Source organism: Kogia breviceps, chromosome X (genome assembly GCF_026419965.1).
Source record: "Kogia breviceps isolate mKogBre1 chromosome X, mKogBre1 haplotype 1, whole genome shotgun sequence".
Lineage (NCBI taxonomy): Eukaryota > Metazoa > Chordata > Mammalia > Artiodactyla > Physeteridae > Kogia > Kogia breviceps.
Window position 1 is genome coordinate 59,011,532 of NC_081330.1, and position 24,444 is coordinate 59,035,975.

The 24,444-nt window shown below is 36.4% G+C and overlaps 1 protein-coding gene across 3 annotated transcripts in view; it reads left to right on the forward strand.

Annotated features, from left to right (window-relative positions):
- CHM (CHM Rab escort protein) overlaps positions 1 to 24,444 on the forward strand; it is a 195,980-nt gene that overhangs the window by 105,996 nt on the left and 65,540 nt on the right. For all 3 annotated transcript variants that reach the window (XM_059051264.2, XM_067023264.1, XM_067023265.1), the window contains exon 9: positions 18,109 to 18,186. In XM_059051264.2, coding sequence (XP_058907247.1) covers positions 18,109 to 18,186 — 78 coding nt within the window. The remainder of the gene's footprint in view (positions 1 to 18,108; positions 18,187 to 24,444) is intronic.

Sequence of the window (24,444 nt, forward strand, 5' to 3'; positions counted from 1 at the left end):
ATAGGATATTTAGACAACCAGTAGTTCTCAACCCCTTTCTTTGTCAGCATACATGGTGCATCCATCCATTTGCATGTTTGACCCACTCAGGCTTTGGCCTAATTGAGAGGCTATAGTCTCTGCATAAGTCTCACTGTAACACCACCTTTTTTTATTCCTCCCACAAACTTAAGGCACACTGTCTTGCAGGATACCAAAGTTGAGAACCACTATGTTATTAAACTGAGCATAAAATTCATACAAAATCTGGAATTCACCTATGAGTGATGGCTTTTATCACTTTTACCTTACCAAATAGAAGGTAGCTTATTAACAGCCAATATGTGTTTCCTTGTGTTCTAGGAATAAAGGAAAACATAATTTTAGATGTCTTGTTCAGAAGAAAAAAAATAGTATATAAGATATATGAACTATAGTATATAAGATATATGAACTATCTCTGTGGTTCTAGATTTTTAATGTATTTTTAGTTCCATAAAGCCAAATGAAAGATGTATTTTCAGCAGTGCGTATATTCAGTAAGCCTCAGATTCTGTCTACTCTTTTTATTTCCTAACATGCTACACTGTACACTTCCTGGTTATACCTTGCAGCAAGTTGAGCTTTATTTTTTTCCTAAAAAGAAATAATTTTTCTCTTTCTGCTTATCAGAATATCCATGCTTATGATAAGAAATTTAGACAGTTATAGAAGGTATGAAGAATGTAAAAATTAAGTTGATGAGATAATTTTTTTTAATCAGAATTACTTTGAATCATTTTGGTTTTTAAAATAGCCTTCATAACATTTATCCTCTTTACTTTGACCATCCTGTTATTTACTTAGTATCCCAGCCTTAATTTATGCATAGTGTCAAAACTACTCTAATGCTTGAAAACTAAAACAGTTCCTCCAGATTGCTCAATATGGTAAGTATTGGATAAACAAATTTGCTGTTGTTGTCTAAGTCTGAGAATGTTAAAGCTTTTTTTTTTTTTCCCTACCATGGCTTCTAGTGTTGTAAGCACATTTTGCCTTTTTAATATTTACATTGTTTATTGACAAAGGAAAAAAACTGATCCTTCTGTAAATAACTTGATAAAAACTTGAATTTCTCATTAGAGTTAAAAGAGGTACACTTGAGTCCATATACTGGGGAAATTAAGTTATGGGAAAGGATTACACACACCCTCTTTTTTTTTTTTTATGTGTTTTCACAAGGTTCCAGTGAGGACTGGGAAGAAGAGTGTTATTTCCAAGGTCAAATTATCAAAGTGAAAGCATTTTTTCCCAGAATGTAGGAATAGTGTAGAAAATAATTCAGTGTTTATATGTTTATATACTACTTTTTTACAAGAGTAAAGAATACTAGTCATGATTATTAAACTAGAAACTTGAAGTTTCACTGAAATCAGCTTTTTCTACATTAGAAAGTTTAACATAAACCTGTAAAATGCAAAAAGTTTCTGAGACCTTGGAGACTTAAACTGGTTCTGATCTCATTCTTTTTCCTTTCCATTAAATATGTCCTCTTGGAAACGGATATCTTCCCTGGCCAAAGATTGAGCTACTAACGTGTCTTGCAGATGTGTACTCTTGATCACGAGGAACCCAGTAAGAGTGTTCATTATGTTTTTTTTTTAATAGTGATCTTGGGGTCTTCTTATTTATTTATTTATTATTTTATTTTATTTTTTTGGCTGTGTTGGGTCTTCATTTCTGTGTGAGGGCTTTCTCTAGTTGTGGCAAGCGGGGGCCACTCTTCCTCGCAGTGAGCGGACCTCTCACTATCACAGCCTCTCTTATTGCAGAGCACAGGCTCCAGAGGCGCAGGCTCAGTAGTTGTGGCTCACGGGCTTAGTTGCTCTGCGGCACGTGGGATCCTCCCAGAACAATGCTCGAACCCATGTCCCCTGCATTAGCAGGCAGATTCTCAACCACTGCACCACCAAGGAAGCCCTCATTATGTTTGTTACCACCAATACATTGGCAGTTTTTGTGCATTCTTTGGTAGCCATATGCGTTTTGTCTAAACACCCATACACTGTCACACACTCAAACACACACACACACTTAGTCACTCACTCACTGGGTCACAGTTACTGAGTTTTTTACCAAAGACCTAAAATGAATACTTTTTTACACAAAAAGTTAGGAGAGCGTTGACTATAAATTTGGGCTCTCTGTTTTATCATATGAAATTTAGAATAAAAATTAGAATTCATTTAATAAGTGCATGTATTGAATGCTTTATACTAGCTCTTCTGTAGGTACTAGACATACATTGTTGGAAACAGATGTTGAAGGGTGTTGGATGGAAAGACAGTAGACAAAATTTAAGAGAATTATATGTGCTGTGCAGAAAATACAGGGTGATATAAGAGTCTAGGCAGCGGGAACTGTGTCAAAGGTCTAAGGTGGGGTTTTCTGAGTTATAGAAAGGTTAATATGACCGGGACACAGTGAGCAAGTTAGAGTGGACTTTGTGACAGTACCCCAATTGAGGCCATGGGTGAGCATACAAATCACTGCTACCTGCTCTTTGTAGCATCTCTGTGTCCCAATAATTTCTTATATGCAAACTTTCTATCTTTTGAAATATGATTTCCTGTTTGAGGATTACTTTTTGACTTCTGTGGAAAAATATGCATCATGTTTAATTTTCTTTATTGGTTTGATAATTGTATGATTGTAGTTGTATGATTCAACAGCTTTGATGATAGGACCTCAGCTGAAGGTCCAGAGAACTTTAAAAAAATAATAAAATGAAGCATTAAATCCAGGGCACAGAATGTTCTGTGTGTAAAAATAGATTAAATAAGAATAATATATTAATGTGATCCCTTGCCATTTTTCCTCTGATCTCCCTCCAAAGCTGTCAGGGCCTTGTGCCCAGTATTTATCTTAAGCAGCAGAGAAGGTCTCTTGCCACCTTTAGGAAAAACTCTGGTTAAGGCAAAGACCTACTGTTCATTTTTCATATATATTGAATAGAATCCCACATTTATAATTTTAGAAATGAAAACATTGCCTTACATTTTACATTAATGAATTTGAAGAATATTTTCAAAGATTCTTTGTTTTCAAATTCTCAAGCATTAATACAGTTCAGATTTTATTCTTGTAATTTCAAAATTAGTACAAATGAATACGTATAAAATCGTTCTTCCATTTTGAAAGTAAAGAAATTAGATAAAGAGATACTTTCTGTTGTGTTGGATTTGTCCTGGGAACATTATATCCACACAGTACATTTTTCTTGTAGCAAAAAATGCAGTAACCCTGAAGTCTATTTTCTTTCTTGTTGCATTAGTTTCTAATTAGAGAAAACAACTAGTTGGAGGCGGTTACTTTCTGTGAAATGTAATGAAGATTTATTTTGGAAGTGACCTTCAGTTTATTGGCTGAAGCAGTAATCAGCAGAATTAATGGAATAATCAAATTATATACAAACTCATAAATCATCATGAATAGTGCTGTCAAAAGTTCAGCTATTAATGGGTCCTATTGTTTTGCAGCTGTATTTAAAAAAATTACCACTGCTGATTCCTACCTTGATAGGCACTGAAATTGGATTTTTAAAGGCTATGTAGGATAAGAGCTACCAGCCAAAAATTTTCACAGCTGTTAATTTATCTGTAATACAATTTGATGTCACCAGGGCAAAGTTGAAAGTGAGTACAGTGTTGGTGTGCTCTCAGTAAAATCTAAATCACTGTTGGAAGCAGTACTCAATTAGGCTTCTATCAGTTTAAATGTCTGTTGTTTGGGGTTAATGGCATCAAAGAGTTAGGTTATGCTCCAAATATATACAATTATCTGAATAATATATTGGATAGATATTATGTTGCTTTTATGAATTTTACTTGAGCTTGTTATAAACAAGTAATTGAAGTGGCAGTTTAATATATGAAACAGAAAAAATATATCTCATTAGACTCAGTGCTTCTTATTCTTCAGGAACTTATTTACTTGGATTCACCTGTTCTTTTTAACTTAATTACAGTGGGACAAGTGGGAAATTTCTTGCTGCTGAGCTTTGTATTTTTTACAGTTGCATGTATGGGAATGGTAGATCTCCACCACTCATAGCTGATGATACTTAAACTCTAACCACAGCTTTGTGCAGTCCAGCATTACATCTGTCAGAGCCTATTAAAATAAATTTATATTTGAAAAAAATCCAAGACTTTGTGAACTTAGAAAACAAGTTGTCCTTTTTTCTATTTAATGTGCAGTATAATTATTTTATTTTGTATCTTTGAAAGTGACATTTTTCTTTTTTTCCTTTTAGTTTGTCAGAGGAAGACATGTTCACAAGTGAGGAAAGTTGTCTTTATTCTCTGTCATTAGGCAGACCCAGATATGAATTTCACATGAATGACCATTGCTTATTTTTCAAATTTGTATTTCCATTGTGTTAATTTTAATGTCTGAAAAGTACGAAGAATATCTCTGTATTAAATAGTAAATAACCGAAGTATAAAATGTGTTAGCATTCTAAGTAAGAGGAATTCAAAATAAGGTTTAACCTTTGATTTAACACTGCCTCTCATAGGTAGATTTTTTTGAATCTAAAGGAAGCTGAGATAATTCACAGGCTTTCCCAAGATTCCTCCATTACTTGTTACAGTCAATTTGAAATGGAAACACCCTACTTATTTTCAGAAAAATAAATTGTGACCACCTCAGAACATCAAATACCTTTCCCTTTTTCAGTATCTTCTATAGCTAATAAAATGAATGAACACTGTCAGAATTCTACCAATTCTGTTAACATTTGCATTTTGATGTGTCTTTAATGGATTTCTTTTTCTTTTAGAAGATCCTTATTTTAAATTGTAATGAACAACATCCTGAATAATAGTCATTTAACATAGAACATTCATGACAAGGTAAATAAAAATATCAAAAGAACACTTAGTGAACAACTGAGGCATAGGGATTGCAATGACAAATGTCTCCAGGGACCAATCAGGTCATAGAAAGGAAGTGAAGTTGGGAAGGACATGGTGGGAGTGGTAGAGACCACACTGAACTGTTGAGCACAGGATGCATCTAAAGGGAGCAGCTGCTATACGACCCTAAGTCTCAATTGCAGACCCATTTTTGTCAGATTTTCTCTTATTCAAAGAAGCTAGAGATCCAGATCGTTTTTGCCAAGGGAATTATTTTTTAACTGTGATGTCATGCAAAACTTATCTGCAGGCGGATTTATCCTATGGACTGCCAGTTGGCAACTCCTTGCTATAGATAAATGACAATTTTTATTTGTGCATTTAAGAGGATGATATTTTTCACCCAATTGAGATTTTTCGAAAATTATTATAGCCATTCTAAAATCCTTCTCCATTACATCAAACTCATAGTTAGCAACCGTGGTAGGTACTGTATTTATACCACGCGCATACCATTTCCGAAGTCTAGACTTGGATTTTGAGTTACTATATAAATTGAGCACCCCTTAAGGAAACCACAAGCATTCCAGCTATATTCTTCTTGTCACAAGTTGACAGCCTAGAAATTCTGGGGTTAACTTTTGACTCTGTCCTAATTACTGTGTTATTTCTTCTCAGTTTCTTAGAGTTATGCTTTCCTCAGTTTCCACTCTTCTGCCATGATCCAGGACTTATCACTTAACTGGGTTCCTGCTGTAACCCTTAGCAGCCCTCCTGCTCCCAGTATCTGCCACCTTCATTGAGATGACATGTCACTTCCAGTGGCATTCTGTTGTCTGCCACATCAGAGCCAATGCTTCTACCTACCTTGTAATCCCATTCCATAATCATTTGATCCTTCAGCTCCTTCTTGTCATTCCCCAGTTTGTACATCCATTCAGTTATTCAGATATCTATATACATTCTCAACTTTCTACATTTCCTTATATTTTCTCACCTTTTAGAGTCTGCCCCCACCCCCAACAGCCTACCCCGTTCCTCTTCCAAGGCTTGATTCAGGCCCAGCCATCAGATCTTCCAGTACCTCTGGCTGCAAGAAGCTGTGTGCTTTTCAGCAAGTATAACTTCTCTGATGTTCTGTAACAGGGAATTGGTCCAGCTGTTGTAAAGGTTTTCTCTGTTTCTGACATTCTGTAATTCTGCCTCCTCCAACATGTTGACCTCTTCCTTCTCTGAACTCACTTTTAGAATGCTTTTAGTCTCTACCACTAAAAGCATAATATAATAAGATAAGATAATAAGATAATATAATCTTCAGCTTTTCTCTAGTTATTGCACTTAGTAATGTCATTTGTCTCATATGCTTAACAGAGGGCTAAGTCCATGAGTTAATACTTTTGCATCTACTGCAAATTAGTGCCGGGCAGGTGACTGGTTGGCTAATTTGAGCACTTTCAGTCTCATAACACAGCCCAAGGTGAATCATGGCTGACAGCTCTACCTTCAGGTCCCAGGCCAGTACCATTAACCTTTGAACTGAGAAGGTTTACAGGCCTTTTCTAGGATATGTCCAACAGAAGTGACTCTACTTTGTTTTATTTTACTATATGAATTGCCAACAAAGGAAAAAAATGAAAGGGTCTGGGATCGCAGAGGCCTGGGTCACTTTTGTGTGTGAACCATCTCAGTTTAAAATGTGACAGGCTTGGGCAGGGGTTCAGGTTGGGAGGGGCAGTTGAAGGAAATCAATTGCTTTTGTTTATAGAGAAGGTGTAGAGGGTGCATAGTTTAAAGAAGGAGCCCAAGGAACCACAGAGGAGTAAGGCTAACTATTCGACTTGAGAGTCAGTTTTGTAATAACTAGCTAAAGGGTGAAATTATTGAACATATAACACACAGGAAGAAAGAACATGGTTTTTGTGAGGTAATTATACCTCAGCATCTAACAGGGTTCTTTGAGAGGGGTAAATAAGGTGTGAACAAGGCGGAGCCAGTGAACAGTTTAGATTTTCAAAAAGCCTTTGATAAGATTTTATACCAAAGACTGCTTTAAAAAATGTCCTCTCCCCATGGGGTTAGGGATAATGTTTAGTCATGCATAGAGATCTAGTTTAAACACAGGAAGGAAGAAACAAACTGGGTGGTTTAAATGAGCTCTTACTTGCATGGAGAGATTTTTACAGTAGGCTCTCCTAAGAATCAATGTTTAGTTTTTTTTTTTTTTTTTTTTTTAACATTTTTATATATGATTGGGGGGTCAGCATAGTAACTCTCCCAGTTGCTTCCCAATTTATAGTTGACACTGAGAGCTTGTAGATAGTAAAATACTAAGCTGAAGAGTATTAGCTGAAGGACTGTTTCTCAAGGCAATGTGAGAAAGCAGGAAAATAGCATGAAAGACTATGTCTGAGAAGATGGCTGTGCACATATTTTTCAACTCATGAAAGGGATCCAGGAGTCATTATGTAGGGATCTCTGAAGATATTTGCTTTGGGTACTCTTGTGTCTACATTCAGAAAGACTTACATAATACTTGACTTAATCATAAAGGGCATTAGAAATAAAAGAGTATATTATTGTCCTGATTCAAAATCGATGCCTTTTTACCTGTGCTATTTGTACAATTTGAGTTTTGAAGACTAGGCAGGAAAATGGATCAAGGGTTTGAATAAGGATTATTCAAACAAGAGATGAGTATGTCATTTACAGAATGTCAAACAGAGAAAGTCTGAGAAAGGAGATTAATCAAAAGAAATCTCATGGAGAACACAAGTTGGTTTACTGTAGACTTGTTTGCTACGTCCCAAAAGTTTGAACAAAAGACTTTGTTTTGAATTTGAAAGATCTATTTTTAAATGAATTTGCCTTAGCAGACATGTGGCAAATAAGAAACATGAGGCTGTTAGCCTGAGTGTTCAGACTGAAAAATTCAGTTTTATCAAGAGCTTAGTTTATAATACGTTTAAAGAGTAGTTGGGAAACACCAGTGCTTTTTCATTAAAAGCTCTGTGGATGTCATTGTGATAGGCAGTATTGAAGAATCATTGAGTTGGCATGGTGATTATGGCCCTTTTACAAACCAGGGAGCCATTTTACACAAGAACTGTAGATACAGAACCTAGGTTGTGACCCAAGCGTATAAATTGACCCCCAGTATTTTTGGAAGACTTTATTTTTTAAAGATTGAATGATGACTTGTACTCTATAATTTATGCTAATTTATTCTGAGCCCCTGGTGCAGTTATTAAATAGAGATCTGTTTCTGTCATCCAATACATAGTTTTATTGTGACTTTTCCTATAGAAAGTTAAATTTAAGGACAGCTGGAAAAGCTGGAAAAAAAAAAGAATATATCATCTACATAATGTCACCAAGAACAGAGGAAGCTAGATATATGGCTAAGATCTATAAAATAGGGGCAGTTTCTGGGAGTGAGTTTTCTGAAGGCTATGTATTACTTTTTGACAGCTTTTTCTAAGTTAGGCATGATGATAATGCCTTCCCAGAGTGATGGCAGTGCCTAGAGGGCAATCCATCTGCCCACAACCTTTTCAGTGAGTATGAAATTTTCATCAAAAGACCCACTGACTCAGATACTTATACCATATAATTTCTTGAATCATTAATAATGCTGTGCCCTTCCAGGCCCATGGTAACTCCTTGAAAGCACAGAAACTAATCTGTTCATTGTGCCCTCCTATGTAGAAATTAGTATTAAGTAGTAATTTTGATGAATGGTCAGGAGTTAGTGATTGTTGAGTTTGTAACAAATAGCTGACTCTAATAACCACACCCCAAGTTGAGGAAGAGGGTTTCTGCAGAAGCCCTTCAAAGCGCTGCTTATATGGGAAGACTGTACCAGACTTGAGCAGTTGAATTTGATTGTTACACACTTCAGAGGGGAGACTGCTCTCATGGATATGTGCATTACCTTAAACTTGTCTTCAGGAAGATATCTTCCTGCTACATCTAGTCCATCAGCAATTCTTGTTAGCTTCATGTCTCAAATATGTCCCCAGTCTCTCCACTTCATCTCTGTTGCCATGACCCTGCTTCAGGCCGCCATCATCTTTCACTGGTCTACTGCAGACATAATTGGCCTCCCCTTTTCCACTCTTGCCCCCTTGACAATTCTCCAGAGAGCAGCCAGGCTCATTTAAAAAAAAAAAATACAAGTCTGGTTATGTCACTGTCCTGCTCAAAACTTCTAGTGGCTTCTCATTGTTCTTAGAATAAAATTCAAAGTCTTTGCTGTGGCCTTTGAAGCCCTGCATGGTCAAGAAGACCTTGGCTATCTCTGTGACCCCATCTCATACGATATTTTTCCCTAAGTCACTACATTCCAGCCCCACTGGTGCTCTCTCTCTTCCTCAAATACACCGAGCTACTCTGCACTTCCAAGTTTCAAATTTGCTGTTTCTTCTGCTTAGTATATTCTTTCTCCAGATCTTCACATAGTTGATGTCTTCTGGTCACCTAGGTCTCAGCTCAAATATCAGTTCCTCAAAGAGGCTCTTCCTGATTATCCTGTCTAAAGATCAGACCCATGTATCACCCTCACGTTATCCTGTTTTACTGTTTCAGAACACATATCACTGTCTACTATTACTTTATTTCTTGTCTCTCTTGTGCACTAGATAAGTTATGTGTCAGCAAGGACAGTGTTTGTGTTGTTGACTTTTATATCCCTAATATCCAGAACTACAGCTGATACATAGTCGGCCTAGTTTCATAAATATTTGGGAATGAAGAAGTAAATCTCATCACTCATCAGCATCAGCAGTTCTCTTACAACTGTCACAGTTTCCTCTGGGGAATGTAGTTGACTTGACCAGGTACCTAAGTTGCTTAAATTGTATTAGAAGAAACTACAGGCCTTGAACACCTGGAGACAGATTCTCATAGTAACAGCAGTTTAGCCTTATAAACCCCACATGGGTGGTACAGTCTTTAATCATTGTCCTCTTTGCTATAGAAGGTGATAGCCAACAAAAGCTACAATTTATTGAATGTTTACGGTGTATCAGGCACAGAATAAGCACTTCACAGGCATTAGCTCATTTAATCCATGCAGCAACCCTATGTGGTAGGTTTTATTATTATCCCCATTTTATAGTCTTGAGAACTGAAGCATAGTCACACAGCTAGTAAGTGGGGGAATCCAGATAGGTACCTAGCCAGCCTGATTCCAGAGGTTGACCATCCACGTGGATTGCACAACCACCTCTAAGAGGTGATCTCTTGATCTCTGTGCAATTTGTACATCATGACTGAGATTTTACACTTGACTTTTAGTGACCTTTTAGTTTTGGTGATCACTGCTTGCCAAACAAGTTCCTTTGGGTTCTATCACCATGACCAATATCAGGTAAGGCATACCTTTTTGGTCATACTGGATCACTGTGAATGAGACCACGTTGTAATAGAGCACTCATTTGAGGTGTTTTTGTTTTTTTGTTTTTCTTTCTTTTTTCATGGTCTTGATGCATAGTCTAAAACTTCATAGTAATGAATCCCAAGAACTTATAGCAAGGGATGAGGCCTAGCTTGGGATTGTTATGAACATAACTGTTTCCTGAGGCTGCAGGAATCATTCCCTATTGTGTAGCTCTTGCTCTCAAGAAAGCATTCAGTTCTGGGCCAATAGGAAGTCTATGCTGAGTTGGATGACACTAGCTTCGGTTGTTGGGGAGATATTGAGTGGAGGGGGGGAGATGATGCTGTGACTTACATGCTGCCCAGTTTTGTATTCCCAGGAGACAGACCAACTACAGCAAAAATGCATCATTCATTTCTGACACCCGCTATACAGTCACCCTCCTTCTCCCTATTTCCTGCTGGAAGAAAGTAGGAAAAAAGGGAAAAAATGATGGTAGTATAAGTAAACACCCTGCTAAGTAATATAAATATGTAACCAGTTAACATGATGTAGTAGTATAAATAGGCAATGTAAGTATGTAACCCATAAACATACTATATTCTATGTAATATATATTAAAAATATGTGTGTGTCAACAGCACTAAGACATTTGGGACCCACTGTGTGTATGTGTGTATTTAAATATTTAAAAATAAACACATATACCTACATGGAAGCCTCCTCACACAGGTTTTTCAGACCAGCAGGCACTGGTTAAACATGATGGAAAGCTCAATGTGTTACTTTAAATGTAGTGCTCTGATAGATGTATGTGTCTGAATATAGTTACAAATAAGTAACCGCAGTTGAACTTTGTATAGATAGATGGAATCACTGAAGCTTGTCTGTTTCTCATAAAACTTAGACTTGCCTAATTACTGTAGAATGTAATTTCTGCTGTATCAGTACAGGTTAAGCTGAAGTGTCACTAAAGCACAGTGATGGTGATCAGTGGTCACTCAGAACTCTCTTATAATGGACCTTTTTGTTTGGTTTGTTTTTAATGGCATTTGATAAAGTGTTTCAAATGTATTTCTGTAGTGACTTTTTTTTGGTAGTATTACCTACTGTATTTAGTATGTTTGTAGATTTTTTTTAAGTCCCATAAAACGTATACTTGCTTGCCTCTTAGCCCCGTAGTATACTCTAGAAGGTAGACGTACAGAGCTGTCTTGCCAGGCATTATGTTAGGCCCCAGGATGGCTGATATGAACTGGGAAATCTGGGACCTGACTGGCATCTTAGTCATTGATGTTCACCATCCTTGGCAGCTTAATTGTCCATCAAAAGGCATGTTAACCCTTGGATCGCTAGGCTGCCATTTAATGCACTGGAAGAAAACGTGTCTTGTAGAACCTTATTACCTCCCAAAGAATTAATGGTAGTGTTTTCCTTCTACTAACAGCAATTCTCTGTTTAAAAATCTCTAGCTTACCAATATATACTTTATAAATCACTTTTTAAAATGTGAATTGCAAAGTATTCATAATTTGCTAGGTACTCTAAAGATGAGTACTCCCATGGTTATTCTTACTCTGAGCTTATTATGTTCTAACTAAAATGATGTCACACATAATCCATTTAACATTACAGATAGAGAATAAACATGTACTTTTTAGGAGACCATGCAGAAATTGAGGAGTTATTTTACTCTTTGTAATAATCTTTACAACTCTTCAGGAATTAGAACAACTCTAAGAGTAACTGACTATCTGACTCCGTGTTGCTTTCCTTCATAACACCAAAAAAGATGGTACTGACAGTGAAGCAGTTTGTATGATGGTTAACTGAGAAGCTACTGGGGCCAGATCACCTGAGTTTTTATTCAGCAGTACCATTTACTAAATGACCTTAAGCAAGTCACTTGACCCCTCTTTCCCTCAGTTTCCAAATCTCTAAAACTCTGCCTCATGGATTTGTAGGATACAATGTGTTAATACATGTAAAGCTTCTGGCATGTAGTGAGCACTCAGTGCCAGCCATGTTGATTATTTGTATTGTTGTCATTATTATTGACTGTGTGCTCCAAAGACCACTATGTAGCCAACAGTTATTTCTTCACTTCTCATGTAATTCCTTACTTCTCATGTAAATGAGTTTTGAATGCAGCTCTCAAGAACTGCCTGCTGTTGTGCTTCTTACCCACTCATAAAAGAGTTCCTCAGTGGCTCATTGCCACCAAGTAGCTCTCCCCTAACCACAAACATTTTTTAAAAAGACTAAGTGTGAAAATGCTTCATAAGAATATCACACAGAGGAGTTTTCATCAATCCCATCATTTTGCCCGGCACTTTTTACAAAACACTGGTTTTTGTCACTTAGGCACTAGGTACATTGATGAAAATACTGAAGTGAGAAAGAACAAATGCCACCATTGTGAGCAACACATATCTCTCCTAACAGGTAAACCTGCTGTAGGGGAAAAAAAGCCAGTGAGAAGCAGTATGAAAAACACATATACATACAACTGTATGCTTTTGCAGTTACAGACACTTACAGCAGATATCAAGTCATCTTTCCAAGAGCACAAAATACTTCCTATGTTCTCATTTAAAATTAAAAGGAAATTTGTTGGATTATCATGACAGTGTCATTATTGTACTTCTTCCTCTGTAATATTCACCATCATCCTCACAAACCAGTTCTTAACATCTTTATGTTCTTATGTTTCTTCCATATAGTATATGTGACTGTTAATAAATCATGTTTTCGAAAACCTGGTAATTTTTTCATGACTTACTAAAATAAATATAGATGCCTCTGTTGCATTTTATATTTAAATGTATTTTTCAGAGGTCTCATTTACCATAAAAACTTCATAGAAATGAATTTTCAAACAAAAAGATACTTGATAATATTATATACTAAAGTAGCAATGTGTTTCATAAACAAGTGCAATATATAATGAAAGGAGATCTCTGTAGAAAATTGCATCTCATTTTAGTTAAGTGGATTTCTCATGCTTTTGATAAACTTGTAATAGTCTATGACATAATGTTGTATGATTTTTTAACCTTATACAATCTCTGACTAATTCTGAACTTGATCTCCTTGCCTTTCTTGCAATCTGAGAAGATACTTAAAATTGTTTTTTCCCCAGAGGGGGAATTGATGTGTGTGGGGGTGGGGTGGGGAGAGAGAGAGAGAGAGAGAGAGAGAGAGAGAGAGAGAGAGAGAGAGAGAGAGAGAGAGAGAGAGAGGAGGGAGAGAGGAGGGAGAGGGAGGGAGGGAGAGAGAGAGAGAGAGAGTGGGTCGGAGGGAGCGAGGGAGGGAGAGAGAGAGAGTGGGAGGGAGGGAGGGAGGGAGGGAGGGAGGGAGGGAGGGAGAGAGAGAGAGGGAAGGAGAGAGAGAGGAGAGGGAGGAGGGAGAGAAACATGCACCAGTCTGACTGAAATGAAAAACTCCACAGATCAGTTGGTAACAGCTCATCTGTAGCTACTTATGAGGAAGTTGGAAACACTGGTGCTACTATTCACATGAAAAAGATATCCCCAGGCTAATGAGAATGCTAATTGTGTGGTTCACACTTTTAACTTGCTTGTCCACATTGGGGCCTTAACCTAATTCAGCCTATTTATTTTTTGTGGGCCAGTAACATTTCATGTGCATATGATCTCTTTCAATATCATCAGGAAATTGATGGTGAAAGTTGGGCTGTTTGTCTCGATCTCATCAATTTCACTGTATCAGTATTCCCTTACCAATAACAGGAGGCAGAATATCACTTGAGAAATGTAGCTCAACAGTCCAGTAGAAATATGACCTCATCTAACACTCTTTAGAATCTGAGTACAATGTCTCAAATAGTACCAGATGTACCAACGCAGGTAATAAATATTGTTTCATAATTTGATATGTGACTGGTGAACAAGTTAGCAAGGAGAAGAGAATATCTTGTAGCTAATGTCCTGGGTACAATTTGCAGTCTAAAGGGTTTCTGAACACATGAAATTTTGCTTGCTTGCTCTAGTGTGCCTTTTCTTGTATTAGTCTAAGTTTTTCAAAGGGAAAAAAACCCTGGTTTCCTCATTGTTCTATACCAGAAGGAATTATTACCTAACTTAATTAGCTTGGTCATAGCTACTAAAATAATTGAATTTAGAAATACAGTAAGAATATTATGCCATATTTAGAGAGAGTCAATTATCTGTATCACTCATTTATATTTTTCATTATAATCTGGTTATGAAGTATTTTAAGGATGGTTCAGAAAGTACAGAGAATAATATAAAGACCACCCATGTAACCACTCACAGTTTTGCCAAATCTTAACATTTTGCCATATTTGCTCTCAATATATTTTTTAAAGAAACTGAGCAATTGAAACCTTCAGTGTAACTTTCACTCTTTCCCTTCTCAGAGATAACTACTATCCTGAATTTCATGTTCATAATTCCATTAAATGTGTACTTTTACTACATGTATATGTGTCCATAAATGATATTGTGTGTGTGTATATATATATAGTATTATTTTGCATATAAAGTTTTAAACTTTTTATAAATGATATCACTCTGGATATATTCTTCCCCAACTTGCTATTATCGTTCAATTTTTATGTTTTTGCCGTTTATCCCTGGTGATAGATGGGGCTGTAGTTCATTCATTTAAATTGCTTATAGTATTCCGTAGTACAATGTGAGAGATTAAGCCAACTGTACAGTTAGAAGGTGTAGTCCCCACAAGACCTCCCATACTTCTGACACAAACTGCAAGTTTGGGGGATTCCCAAAACGACCCTCAGGTTTGATAGTTCACTAGAGGGACTCCCACGACTCACTAAAAGCTGTTAACTCACCATTATGCTTTATTACAGGGAATGGGTATAGCTTGAGACCAGTCAAGGGAAGAAGTGTGTAGGATAGAGTACAGGGGGGTTCCAAATGTGGAACTTTCATTTGTCCTCTCCCCGTGTTATTCTCCTCTTATTGATGTATAGCAGTATGCACAGAGGATGGCTAACCAGGCAGGCTCAGCGGAGCTTCAGTGTCCAGAGTTTTCATTGGAGCTCCATCATTCAGGTGTGACTGATTTGCCCATGGGGCTGATCTCAGTCTCCAGCCCCACCAGAGGTTAACTGAAATACCACAGTTTCCAAAGTCTCCACCCTAAATCACACTTTGGTCTTTCTGGCATGACTAGTCCCCACCCTAAGACTCTCTGGTGTGGCCAGCCCTCACCCTAATTCATATTGTTAGACTGTCTGGTGACCCAAGGGCCACACACAAACAAGGACACTTCTTTCAGGCTTGGCATTCCAGGGGCTTAGAGATCACCTCCCAGAAGCCAAGAACAAAGGCTGGACATCTTTGTGGGCAAGGTTAAATTCTTTATTACACATATGAATATACCACATTTTCTTTTGTTCATTCTCCTCTTGATGGACATTTGGGTTGCATGTGATATATATCAAGTAGTACCTATATTTATTTATTTAATGAATGGTTTATGTAATACTGTATGACAGGCACTGTGTAGCTTCTTTACAAATATTAACTCATTTAATTCCCAGAAGAATCCTCTGTGATATAAATACTATTATTCTCATTCTACAGATGAAGAAAATAGGATACAGAGAGGCTAAATACCTTGTTCAGGGTCACACAGTCAGTACGTGGAATAGCTGAGGTATAAACTCAGGCAGTCAGAAGCCTTCCCCGTAACCACTATGGTTTGCTGTCTAAAAAAAATGCAGCAACAAATATTTTTATACACGTCTTCTTTTGTATACATGTCTGAGAGTCTTTGTAAGATTTATGCCTAATAGAATTGCTGCACTGTAGGTGTATGCATCATCAACTTTATTAGACATGGCCAAATTATTATCCAAACTGATATTTTTAAATAATTTGTAAGATATTTGTACATATCTTTCCTAGTCTGTGGCTTTTCATTTTCTTTTGTTGTCCAGATGTTTATAATTTTAAAATACTTCATTTTTTTCAAGATTTCCTCTGTGATTTTTCTTTTTGTATCTTATTCAAGAAATATTTCTTTCCCCTGAGCTCAAATGTATATCCTCCTATATTCTAGAAGCTTTGCCTTTTATATTTATACCTTTCATCTACCTGGGATTGATTCTGAATATGGTGTAAAACAGTTGTCTCAAAACCACTTGTTCAATGGTCCATTCTTTCCCCATTGGTCTGTAATGCCACCTCTGCCATAATCATATTCATATACTTATAGGTCTTTATATTAGTTTGCTATTGCTGCCATAACAAATCACCACAAGCTTATTAGCTTAAAACCACACGTTATTATCTTATAGTCCTGGAGGTCAGAAGTCTAAAATGGGTAGGCAGGGCTATCTTCCTTCTTGGGGCTCCAGGAGAGAATTTGTTTCTTGTCTTTTCCAGCTTATAAAGGGCCCCTACATTCCTTGGCTTATGACCCCCTTCTAGTAATAGCATCACTGTGACCTCTGTTTCCATCCTCAAAATCTTCACTGACTTTTACCCTTCTGCTTCCTTTTTTAAAGTACTTTTCTGATGACATTGCACACTGGGGTAATCCAGGATAATCTCTCCAGCTCAAGATCCTTAATTTAATCACATCTTTAGAGACCCTCTTGCTGTGTAAGAGAACATATTCACAGGTTCCAGGGATTAGGACGTGAACATCTGTAATGGGGGCATTATTCAGCCTACCACAGTCTTCTTCCTGGACTTTCCATCATTCTTATGTTTTTAATTCATCCCTTTTAAGCATACCCATTTTATAATCTCTGATAGCTCTACTATCTGAGTAAAGTGTTTTGGGAATCTAATCCTGCTGTGTATTGTGTCCAATAATTCTCACTCAGGATAAGATGTGTTTCTTCATCTGTTGTATAATTTTAGATTATAAACTCATCATAAGGGAACTCTGTGACAATCTCATGTGGCCTGGGTTGAGATCATATTGCTCCAGAAAGTTTTAGCAGTTGCTTCCACCAAGTTTCCAGGGGGTACTACTGACCCAGAGTCACTTTAATGATGTTTTATTGGTTAAGGGTTTCTTGGATCATGTAGTAGTGTGATTTCAAATTCCCAACCTGTGTGAGAGCAGACCACTGGTTATAAATATAGAGGTATATATATCTTTTTCCACACAGGGCTTTAGGTAAAACAATTTCTTGTGTTTTCTCTCTCTTGTAGTCATTGGGTTTTCTACCTCGATCACCTTTTCACTGAGCCCTTTTAAGGATCCAGATGTTATTAGAGAATATCTCATTCTCTACTCCCTGCCTTGTTTGGATCCTAAGGCCTCTCTTTTCCCTATGTGGGCGGGCATTAAAATCCCAGCCCTTAGATTCATGAGTTAGACAAACTCCTTAGAGCTTCGGTAGCATTAACTCTTGTGCTTACTGCTCTGGTTTTCAGTTCCCGGTTTTGTTTTTGCTTACTTTTATGGTAAATCTCCAGAGCTTTCCCTGCTTGTTTCTTCCTTAACATTTCTTTGCGTCACTTCTGTTGGGGGGGGGCGTCTCATTCGTCACCTCTTGAGGGTATTTGTAGCCTATGTATCTCAGTTAGTAGCTGTTTTGGTGTTGGGGGTAGCTGAGCTTTGCTTAGGGACCCTTTTGGCTTGGTCACAATTCTAGGCTTCCATGTTGTATTATTAGCACTATTACCTGTGCTGCATTAAAATATTACTAATCTTACCTCTGAGAGATTCTTAATACCATGATAGAAAAGGTAATAAATTGTCAAAATCTTTTTTCTTGAAGACCAATTAAATTTATTAAATGTTAGATATTTAAAAGAATATTATGTTACCGTAATTTTGAACTCAAGAATTCTAATCCTCATTCTCCTATTCTCTTCCTAGGATGTGTGCAGTGTTTGGTGGAATCTATTGTCTTCGCCATTTGGTACAGTGCCTTGTCGTGGACAAAGAATCTGGAAAGTGAGGATGATATAATTTACCTTCCTATATTTACATCCCAAGCACAAGTGAAAAATGCTGAATTTGATTTTTAAAAAATGATTCTTCAAAGATCCTCCTTGGTATTAATAGCATATCAACCTTGATTAAAAGTAATTTTTGTTTACATCCTCCAGAACAAGGAGAGTTCAGAATATAGAAACTAAATTAATTTCCCTACAATATGACTATAGCTCCTGATCATCCAAGCTTGGAAGACAAATCATTTCAGCTGCTGGGGGTGGGTGATGAGTGATGTTAGTTTTCCTTATGGCCTTACCTCCTCTAATTGATTTTCATCAGATGACAACAAAGCCCTCTGTTATTGCATTTTTAAAAATGGAGCTCACCTAAAGACTCATCAGATTAATCTCTGCTGATAATGCATGTCACTCCAAGAGAAAAGACTTTAATGAGTTTTTAGGTAGATTGTTGTCATAAACTATGCTGCCCTTTTATCTGAGGATAAATTCTTTTACAACCGTATCAGGTCTGCAGGCTGGTTTAGGATTGAAATAAGGATGTACCTGCTTTTAAAGAAAGCTGAGCACAATCTATTTATCTGTGTATTTTTATATTTCAACTATATTTTTCTAGGATTTATTATTTAGTTACTAACATATGCTGTTGTCTAAATTACACTAAATAAGTAGTATTCTTCAATATCTGGGTTTTACATTGAAACTTAAATGGGTCAACTGGATCAAGTTTTAGGAGGTATTTAATTTGCTATTTAGTTTTCTTTTTTGTTATATGTTCTTAAGCATATACTGACCTATATCTCTTGTGTGACTGTTTTTAGGGGTATATAAAGAAATAGTATTTTTCAGGTCATAAAATACCTTAATATCTTGAACTGGAAGCTTAAAAATATCAATTTTAAGCTTTTTTTTTCATTTTACAGTAATTCTGTATAGTCTTAAGTGGCATAAAATGTCTGTTAACTTCTTACAAGCCAGTTTCAGTGCACTAACTAGTATTTCAAGATATGTTGGAGAACAAATTCAACTAGAATATGTAATAGTTAAACAGTGAATTTGCTTTAGAAAAGTAATTCTCTAGTATAAGATAAAATAGGCACATGGTTTAAAGGCTTATAATTTACTTTTAGCAATTTACCAGAAAGGTACTATGTAAATGAAGCATGATAATCTACAGTGAAAAAATCCACCCTGAAGGCCCAAGATACTCATATATTGATGCGTGAAGGGCTCTGTGGAGGTTCATGAAGGAATAGTTGTCTTTATGACTCTTAGAGTCATTTTTCCTTATGCATTCATTCTGAAGCATGATGGAAAGGCAGATAATGAATTGCTTGTTTGGTGTTTATTTACTTAGATTCTTTTACCTTTTGGGGGCCTCATTCCAGTCCTACACGTTACTTTTAGTGACATGAAGAATTTGCATGGCTCATGTTTGTTTTTTAAAAAAAAGGATATGTTAGTACAGTACAAACATCTGTTGAACTAAAGGCTACATTTACCTTAACTTTGACTTAGTTTTTAATACAAACTCTGAACAGAAGAACTCTTCTTTGTGGTCTGCTGCAGATTTCAGTTGCAACAGATAACTGAGGGCTAAGGATCTAATGACCAAAGTTTGGTAGTTTTCAAATTTTAATGTGCCTATGAATCATTGGGTAAACTTGTTAAAAAAAATGCACATTTCTGTGCCTCACGCTGGGAGAGTGAAATTGGATAATGTGCTTAGAGTGGAGCCAGGGAATTTGCAGTTTTAAGGAACACCCCCAAATTAATATAATGTAGGTGCTCCTTAGATGACACTAAGAAACACTGATCTGTAAGGTAAAGTTCAGGATTTAGCCAGTGGTACTATGTTTCATGATGGACTGGGGACTCTAGGTCTTAATTCATTTCTTTTACATCTTTGTAGAAGGACCTCAAACATAATAGTTATTCTCTAACGACTCTGAAGGCATGCAATGGTCAGGTAACCCTGGAGTGAAAGAAGACATGGAACTCTGTCACTGCCATGAGTGACAGTGGACACAAGTCACTTTTCTCTGGGCCAGTTCCCTTATCTGCAGGATGTGTTAGATGGACTCTGCAGTAGTTTTCGAGTCTCCTCCCAGCTATGACATGCTTCAGTTGAGTTACTGAATGTACTTAGTTTTTCCTTAACACTTAGAAGTAAGTTATTTTAAAATGTTTTATATGCCCAAATGTAGTCCATTCTCACATATTGGGTTATCTTCAGTCCCAGTGAAAAATTGAAAAAAATGTTCAAACAACTTGTATGTGTCTACTTTAATGAATGTAAATGAAATAGTAAGATGTCTACTTATGCTGTTTATTATTATTTTACTAGAACCTCAGTTTTCCAGTGAATATCTTTTTCTTGTTCATCTTGGAGTGGTTAAGATACAGCCATTTTGTATTCTGCGTATGATTCTCATACTAGAAAACTTATTCCGAGCCATAACTATTTAATTCCTTAATAGTGGGACAGTTAAAAATTTGACCTGCATTTATAATATTCACGATATCTACAGTATTCTCACTATACTAAATTGTGTATGGGATCTTTAAAAAGTTTCTTTTAATAGACAACCAGTACTTCAAAATTGTAAATTCATATCTTTGCTAGTAATTATGAAATTTTGCTTCTTTAAAATATCCATTCTATCAACTCAAAGAGTCTCTATAAACATCTAAAGTTAGCATTGATTGAAGTTGACTCAGGCTAATGTATCTTTCCCAAATACTATTTTGTCATGCAAAATCAAATAATTGAGAGACCTACCAGTAATAGGAGATGTTTTGTTAGGGCTTGAATATAAAGTGAGGGATAATTTTTTGAGGGGAAAAACTTGAATTTATATTTGGGCATATCCAGCATACATTTCTTTTTAAGCAATCCAGGTTGACTCAAATAATTGTTTATTCTAAGTGTAATTAGCATATTAATCAAGGAATCTGCAGATGTTTGTATTTGTCTCCTTATGGTTTTACATTGCCTTTTTTCCCCCAATTTTCCTATAAAGAACACTTGACATCCCTCTTACTCTTCGGTGTAGTTAAGAGCTAACCATGCTTCAGGTCTAATGTCTAAGTTTATTTCCTGATCCCACAGACTAGATCAGAACCCAGCCCCCCAACTCAGGTCCCCTTTTATGATTGTAAATTCCCCGTAAGAAAAGTCAGGGTCTCACTGCTTTATCTCCAGAACCAAGGCAGGTTCCTATCACCTATTATACGCAGTAGCTTTGTGTTAAATGAATGAACAAAGATTAAAAACTGATGATAGCCTTTTTTGTGCTTTTGTTTTCACCTTTCACTGAGGAAAGCTGATAAAAGCATAAATGATCATAGCATTGAGTTTAGCATGATGATTACACATCAAAGTATCATACCAATGTTGAGAGGAGAAATATGGAATATGTAACTAAATGCATACTTATTTTCAGCTAGATCTTATTTTTCATTTTTTTCCCAAAGATCAAGGTTTATTTATTTTTTAAATTTTTGAATATTATTTATTTTTTTATACAGCAGGTTCTTTTTAATTGTCCATTTTATACACATTAGTGTATATATGTCAATCCCAATCTCCCAATTCATCACACCACCACCACCACCATGCCCCGCCACTTCCCCCCTTGGTGTCCATACGCTTGTTCTCTATATCTGTGTATAAATTTCTGCCCTGCAAACGAGTTCATCTGTACCATTTTTATAGGTTCCACATGTATGCGTTAATATACAATATTTGTTTTTCTCTTTCTGACATACTTGACTCTGTATGACAGTCTCTAGATTCATCCACGTCTCTACAAATGACCCAATTTCATTCCTTTTTATGGCTGTGTAATATTCCATTGTATACATGTAACACATCTTCTTTATCCATTCATCTGTCGATAGGCATTTAGGTTGCTTCCATGACCGGGCTATTGTAAATAGTGCTGCAATGAACATTGGGGTGCATGTGTCTTTTGGAATTATGGTTTTCTCTGGGTATATGCCCAGTAGTGGGATTGCTGGGTCATTTGGTAATTCTATTTTTAGTTTTTTAAGGAACCACCATACTGTTCTCCATAGTGGCTTTATCAATTTACATTCCCACCAACAGTGCAAGAGGTTCCCTTTTCTCCACACCCTCTCCAGCATTTGTTGTTTGTAGATTTTCTGATGATGCCCATTCTAACTGGTGTGAGGTGATACCTCATTGTAGTTTTGATTTTCATTTCTCTAATAATTAGTGATGTTGAGCAGCTTTTCATGAGCTTCTTGGCCATCTGTATGTCTTCTTTGGAGAAATGTCTATTTAGGTCTTCTGCACATTTTTGGATTGGTTTGTTTGTTTTTTTGTAATATTGAGCTGCATGAGCTGTTTATATATTTTGGAGATTAATCCTTTGTCTGTTGATTCATTTGCAAATATTTTCTCCCATTCTGAGGGTTGTCTTTTCGTCTTGTTTGTAGTTTCCTCTGCTTTGCAAAAGCTTCTAAGTTTCATTAGGTCCCATTTGATTATTTTTGTTTTTATTTCCATTACTCTAGGAGATGGATCAAAAGAGATCTTGCTATGATTTATGTCAGAGTGTTCTTCCTATGTTTTCCTCTAAGAGTTTTACAGTGTCTGACCTTACATTTAGGTCTCTAATCCATTTTGAGTTTATTTTTGTTTATGGTGTTAGGGAGTGTTCTAATTTCATTCTTTTCCATGTAGCTGTCCAGTTTTCCCAGCACCAATTATTGAAGAGGCTGTCTTTTCTCCACTGTATTTCCTTTCTCCTTTGTCATAGATTAGTTGACCATAGGTGCATGGGTTTATCTCTGGGGTGTCTATCCTGTTTGATTGATCTGTACTTCTGTTTTTGTGCCAGTACCATATTGTCTTCATTATTGTAGCCTTTGTAGTATAGTCTGAAGTCAAGGAGTCTGATTCCTCCGCCTCCATTTTCTTCCCTCAAGTCTGCTTTGGCTATTTGGGCTCTTTTGTGTCTCCATATAAATTTTAAGATATTTGTTTTAGTTCTGTAAAAAATGCCATTGGGAATTTGAAAGGGATTGCATTGAATTTTTAGATTGCTTTGGGTAGTATAGTCATTTTCACAATATTGACTCTTCCAATCCAAGAACATGGGATATCTCTCCATCTGTTTGTATTATCTTTAATTTCCTTCATCAGTGTATTATAGTTTTCTGCATAAAGGTCTCTTTTCTCCCTAGGTAGGTTTGTTCCTAGGTATTTTATTCTTTTTATTGCAGTGGTAAATGGGAGTGTTTCCTTGATTTCTCTTTCAGATTTGTCATCATTACTGTATAGGAATGCAAGGGATTTCTGTGCATTAATTTTCTATCCTACTACTTTACCAAATTCATTGATTAGCTCTAGTAGTTTTCTGGTGGCATCTTTAGGATTCTCTATGTATAGTATCATGTCAACTGCAAACAATGACAGTTTTACTTCTTCTTTTCTGATTTGGAGTCCTTTTATTTCTTTTTCTTCTGTGATTGCCATGGCTAGGACTTCCAAAACTATGTTGAATAATAGTGATGAGAGTGAACATCCTTGTCTTGTTCCTGATCTTAGAGGAAATGCTTTCGGTTTTTCATCATTGAGAATAATGTTTGCTGTGGGTTTGTCATATATGGCCTTTATTATGTTGGGGTAGGTTCCCTCTATGCCCACTTTCTAGTGAGTTTTTATCATAAATGGGTGTTGAATTTTGTCAAAAGCTTTTTCTGGATCGATTGAGATGATCATATGGTTTTTCTTCTTCAATATTTTAATATGGTATGATCACATTGATTGAGTACTTTGAAGAATCCTTGCATCCCTGCAATAAATCCCACTTGATCATGATGTATGGTCCTTTTAATGTGTTGTTGGATTTGTTTGCTGGTATTTTGTTCAGCATTTTTGCATCTATATTCATCAGTGATATCAGTCTTTAATTTTTTTTTTGTAGTATCTTTGTCTGGTTTTGGTATCAGGGTGTGGTGGCCCCATAGAATGAGTTTGGGAGTATTTCTTCCTCTACAGTTTTTTTGAAGAGTTTAAGAAGGATGGGTGTTTGCTCATCTGTGAAGCCATCTGGTCCTCGACTTTTGTTTGTTGGAAGATTTTTAATCACAGTTTCAATTTCATTACTTGTGATTGGTCTGTTTATATTTTCTATTTCTTCCTGGTTCAGTCTTGGAAGGTTATACCTTTCTAAGAATTTGGCCATTTCTTCCAGGTTGTCCATTTTAGTAGCATAGAGTTGCTTGT